We start from the raw sequence: 6000 nt of genomic DNA on the forward strand, positions 1-6000 counted from the left end.
ACTAACACTAAACTGACATTCAGAGCAAATCTCAAAATGGTATTAAAATAAAAACGAATTTAAAAATGAAACAAATAAATAACAAACCGGATATATGATTATATTTAATGAACGCCTGGAAGGATTATGAAGGATTAAATGAGTGTTTGTTCTGTTTCATTTGATCTTTTTCTAGCAACATGGCAGTGTTTACTGGAGGAAGGGTGCGAGACAAACTTTGAATCAACTCGACCCACAGCAACATTTACATGCTCTTTTACAGGTGACAACAATAAACGTACATTCGTTTTCAGTGTGTTATTCTGACTAATGTCCTGTCAGACTGTTTGTTGGGATTTGTTGAGGGTGTAATGTCCAGCGTTAGTGGTTAATACTTCACCTAATGTCTGATGACCAGACAGTCATGTGTGTGTATGTTTTTGTGTAAAATGTTAGATTGCTGAACTGCCTGTCAAAGCCAAAATGCAGTAACAAACACTAGACTGTCTGTTTAGGATTGTATTAGTTTTGATAGGAATGGCAGCACACATCCTGCTCATTACTATGACGTCATACAGCATGTGTCTGTTGTAGGACTGTTTTGCCGTTCAGGACAGTCCGGTCTGGATGGACTCCAGTTCAAGAGAACAGTGTCATATCCTGGAGGCTGCAGTAGGAGGCGCTCAGTGTCTTGCTGACATCACTGGCTCACGAGCGTATGAGGTGTGATTTACCCTGTGACTGTTCTTGCAAATATTATCTATAAATGATACATAACATCTTTGAACATTTAAATGATCTATGTTTTATATTTGTATTGTTGTACAACAGCGTTTCACTGGAAATCAGATTGCCAAGATTTATCATTTCAAGCCGAATGAATTCACTGAGACGGAGGTAAAACTCAGACTGGAGTTTACTAAAACACTCTATAAAATCTAATATTTTTTTATTCATCTGTTATGGATGATTCATTATGCTGTATTAATAAATAAATCTTTCATTAAAATCATCAATATATATATGTCAATATATCTTTAATAAATAAACCAATCATGAAATGTGTCAATAAATAAATACATCAGTTAATCAATAAATATATCATGATATGTTTCAATGCAGAATAAACATGTCAGTAAATAAATACCATAAAATAGATTTTCCTTTGGAACTTGATGTATTATTTTGGACATTTATTTATTGACACATTTTTTGATTATTTATTGATATATATATTTATTGACACATTTCATGATTTATTTGTTTACTGATTGAGGTATTTATTGATACATTTATTTCTATATATTTATTTACTGACACATTTCATGATTTATTTATTGGTGTATTTATATATTTATTAATGTATAAAATTTAATTTATTTAATGATTTATGTGTTTTTTATATTTATAATTGACACATTTTGTTTATTTATTTATTGACACATTTCATGATTTATTTATTTATTTCTATATATTTATTTACAGACACATTTTATTATTTATTTATTTGTTGCCACATTTCATGATTTATTTGTTTAATGATTTATGTATTTTTATATTTATAATTGACACATTTCATCATTTATTTAATTCTATATATTTATTTACTGACACATTTTACAATTTGATTTATTTAATGATTTATGTATTTTTATATTTATAATTAACAAATGTTATTATTTATTGATTTATTGACACATTTCATGATTTATTCATTTATTGGTGTTTTTATATATTTATTAATGTACTGACACATTTGACTATTTATTTATTTAATGATATATGTATTTTTATATTTATAATTGACACATTTGATTATTTATTTATTTAATTCTATATATTTATTTACTGACACATTTATAATTTTATTTATTTAATGATGTATTTTTATATTTATAATTTAAAAAAATATTATTTATTGATTTATTGACACATTTCATGATTTATTTATTTATTTCTATATATTTATTTACTGACACATTTTATTATTTATTTATTTGTTGGTGTACTTATATATTTATTAATGTACTGACACATTTTACAATTTATTTATTTAATGATTTATGTATTTTTATATTTATAATTTACACATTTGATTATTTATTTATTTGTTGCCACATTTCATGATTTATTTATTTAATTCTATATATTTATTTACTGACACATTTCATGATTTATTTATTTCTATATATTTATTTACTGACACATTTTATTATTTATTTATTTATTTGTTGGTGTACTTATATATTTATTAATGTACTGACACATTTTACAATTTATTTATTTAATGATTTATGTATTTTTTATATTTATAATTTACACATTTGATTATTTATTTATTTATTGCCACATTTCATGATTTATTTATTTAATTCTATATATTTATTTACTGACACATTTATAATTTTATTTATTTAATGATGTATTTTTATATTTATAATTAAAAAAATATTATTTATTGATTTATTGACACATTTCATGATTTATTTATTTATTTCCATATATTTATTTACTGACACATTTTATTATTTATTTATTTATTTATTTATTTGTTGGTGTACTTATTTATTAATGCACTGACACATTTTACAATTTATTTATTTAATGATTTATGTATTTTTATAATTATAATTGACACATTTTGTTATTTATTTATTTATTTGTTGACACATTTCATGATTTATTTATTTAATAATATGGCACACTGAGTCCTCAATAATTTATATGCTACTAGCAAATCATGGTTCACAGGTGTGACAAACTAAACTCTGTTGGCTATTTAAAAATATGTCCCACACAAACTTTATTTCAAAAGTAAAATTCATCATCACTGGAAACAAAGAGCTCATTAAGTCATTTTATGGGATCTTCAAGTCTAAATTCATAATTAAAACAGCAAGAGCTCTAAACAGATTGTTTATATTATCAATCAAATATTCCTTGTGAATTGAATGAATTGGGTTATTTTACAGCTCAGTGTGAATTAATTAATGAAACAGAAGATTATAAATATTTGCTGTAATAACATGCAATCTGGTGTCATTTTCAGAGAATATCGCTGGTCAGCAGTTTCGCTTCATCTTTGTTCCTGGGCGACTACGCATCAATCGACTTCAGCGACGGTATATTTATTACCAATATTATCACAGAGGTCATTTTTTCATTAAATGCGTCTGTGCACTACTTCCATGTGTTGTTTCATTATCTGCTCACCTTCTGTATATTTAAATAACCTTTCCTTTGTTTAGAAATCATGCATTATAAATAACTCGCTGTGCACTTTTCTGCATAATATTTCCTAACTGGAATAATCTGAAGAAGGAAGTTTCAGCATTAAACTGAATTATTAAGAAGCTTTCAGAAGCGTCTCGTGGCATCTGTAGTCTTTTATAAACAGCTTTATGTCTATCTAAATAGAATACTTTTCGATTATAGTTAACAATTGTTTATGATAAAAATTATAATAAATAATATGGCTTTTCGCAGAGAATACTGTATATGCAAATATCCCTATGAATAAAACAACACATCTGAAACATAGCAAAGGCATATTGCATTGGGCAAGATAATGCTGAAAATGAAATTGGGCTTTTTCATCTAAATAATCAACAAATAAATCGATGATAAAACGGTAGTTATTTCCTGCTCTTATCTTTGTGTCTTCTGTGATCTTTATTTATCCGTGTGTGTTTCTCTTTGACCGTAGGTTCAGGCATGAATTTAATGGACATTTTTACGAAGGAGTGGTCGAAGTCTTGTCTGAACGCCACAGCGCCACAGCTGGACGAAAGACTTGGTGACCTCAAACCGTCTACGGCGGTTCTGGTAAAATAAATTCTTCAATGATGACTTCCAGTCTGTCAAAAACATCCATTGTGGCCTGGAATGATTCATTAGGTTGGCTTGAAATATATAAACTTATTATTACTCTTCTGAGACAAAGATTCCAAGAGTAACTCCTCCTACAGTTTTCAAGCCACAGTCACTAGGCACAGACATTCAGACTGTTCTGACTCGTGTTGCTGTATCTTTTCTAAATGATTGGGCTCACGGTTTCCACACAGCGGACGATCAAAAACCGGAAAAATCCCATTCACTTACATTGACGGAATGTTCAGATGAGCCAAGACTATTCAAACAAGGCCTTAAACTGCTCTATTGAATTTATATTTCTTTCTGTCTCTATCTCTCTTTCTAACTTTTACTCCCTTTTCTCTCTCTTTCTCTCTTTCACCCTGAACACCGTAGCAACTAGCCAGATCACCCTGGCAACCAACTAAAGCATGCTTAAAACACATAGCAACATGCTAGCAACACCTAGCTACATGCTAAAAAATGCTAGCAATGCCTAGATACATGCTAGAACATGTTAGCAACACCTAGCAACACACTAAACATGCTAGAAACACCTAGCTACACTAACAACATATTGCAATTAAAATATGCTAGCAATGCCTTGCTAGGTGCTAAAATATGCTAGCAATGACTTACTAGGTGCTAAAACATGCTAGCAACATACTAAAACATGTTAGCAACATGTTAAAACATGCTAACAATGCCTTGCTAGGTGCTAAAACATGCTAGCAACATGTTAAAATATGCTAGCAATGCCTTGCTGGGCGTTAAAATGTGCTAGCAATGCCTAGCTGAGAGCTAGCAACATGCTAGCAACATGTTAAAACATTAGAAATGTCTAGCTAAGTACTAAAACATGCTAGAAACATGTTAGCAATGTCTAGCTAAGTGTTAAAACATGCTAACTATTCCTAGCTAAGTGCTAAAACATGCTAGTGACATGTTAAAACATGCTAGCAACACTTAGCTATGTGTTAAAACATGCTAGCGACATGCTAACAGCACTTACCTAAGTTGTAAAACATGTTAGGAACCGCTAGCTGAGTGCTAACCCATGCTAGCAACATGCTAACAATACGTTAAAAGATGTTAACAATGCCTATCTTAGTGCTAAAACATGCTAGCAACATGCTTAAACATGTTTGTAACGTGTTTAAACATGTTAACAATGCCTAGCAACACCTGTTTAGTGCAACTTCAAACTTTTAAAATGAGTTTAAACTTTCAAAAAAAAAAAAAAAAAAAAACTTTCAGACAAGGTCTTTTTAAAGCCAACCTCAAAGTTAGTCTACAAACGTTATCATCTTGTTTCTGTTACAGGGTTGTGTATCTTTATATTACATTGAACGTTATGGATTTTCAAAAAGCTGTAAAGTGGTGGCCTTCACTGGAGATAACCCTGGTAAATACAAAGCTTTCACACTAAAACTTCTGGCACTCTTCAAATGTCTTTTATGTATAGATTTGACTGTTTTAGCCTTCAGATTCAGACTTTAAATATTAAACTGTGAAAAGCCATTATAAAAATAAATTAATAAATTTTTAAAACTATGATAATCTAAACAAAAAGTGAAATAGACAAAAACCATTTGAATGTTTATTGCATAAAAATGATTTCTATCAACTGTCCCACAGTTGTGGCGTCATTTCCAGCACACCAAACAATTTTGCCCCTAATAAAGTTTGTTCAAAGGTTAGTGTACTTGCAAACAAAGTGGATAAAAGTGTTCAGTGAAGAGCATGCTTGAGATGAAATAGAAGGTAAAATCACTCGAGAGCAAAATATATTTTCATCAATCAAGCTGTAATTTGCTGTGTGCGTCCTGACGTTTTGAAATTAAAATTCCAAGATCATTTTTCTCAGCTAGTGTCATCCGTGGAAAAGAACTGTTAGCGTGACGGCTTCAAGTGATTTATTGAAATTTTTTCTGCAAGGCCACCGAGAAAGGTGCTGACCGGCCTTGATTAAATCTAAACCAAGTCCTCCCTCTGCGGACCAAATTTAAACATGTTAAAGATGTGAGTGAACGCCCCCTGTCGTGTCCAGTCCCTGTAACTCTGTGTACCGAAAACTGATTAAAATTTTCCTTGAAGCTTGCCTACCTTTCTATATCAATGTGGTAGCCAAGATGTTTTTATTGGGTTTACGATGTCCTTCAAGTCTTC

At 30.0% G+C, this 6000-nt stretch overlaps 1 protein-coding gene across 1 annotated transcript in view; it reads left to right on the forward strand.

Moving 5' to 3' along the window:
* The window catches only part of xylb (xylulokinase homolog (H. influenzae)), a 59926-nt gene that overhangs the window by 6440 nt on the left and 47486 nt on the right, over nt 1-6000 (forward strand). Inside the window, exons 5-10 of the mRNA XM_051682577.1 lie at nt 176-262; nt 574-702; nt 811-876; nt 3029-3101; nt 3686-3804; nt 5155-5236. Of these exons, the coding sequence (XP_051538537.1) occupies nt 176-262; nt 574-702; nt 811-876; nt 3029-3101; nt 3686-3804; nt 5155-5236 (556 nt within the window). The remainder of the gene's footprint in view (nt 1-175; nt 263-573; nt 703-810; nt 877-3028; nt 3102-3685; nt 3805-5154; nt 5237-6000) is intronic.

This window comes from Myxocyprinus asiaticus, chromosome 41 (assembly GCF_019703515.2).
Source record: "Myxocyprinus asiaticus isolate MX2 ecotype Aquarium Trade chromosome 41, UBuf_Myxa_2, whole genome shotgun sequence".
In the NCBI taxonomy this organism is placed as follows: domain Eukaryota; kingdom Metazoa; phylum Chordata; class Actinopteri; order Cypriniformes; family Catostomidae; genus Myxocyprinus; species Myxocyprinus asiaticus.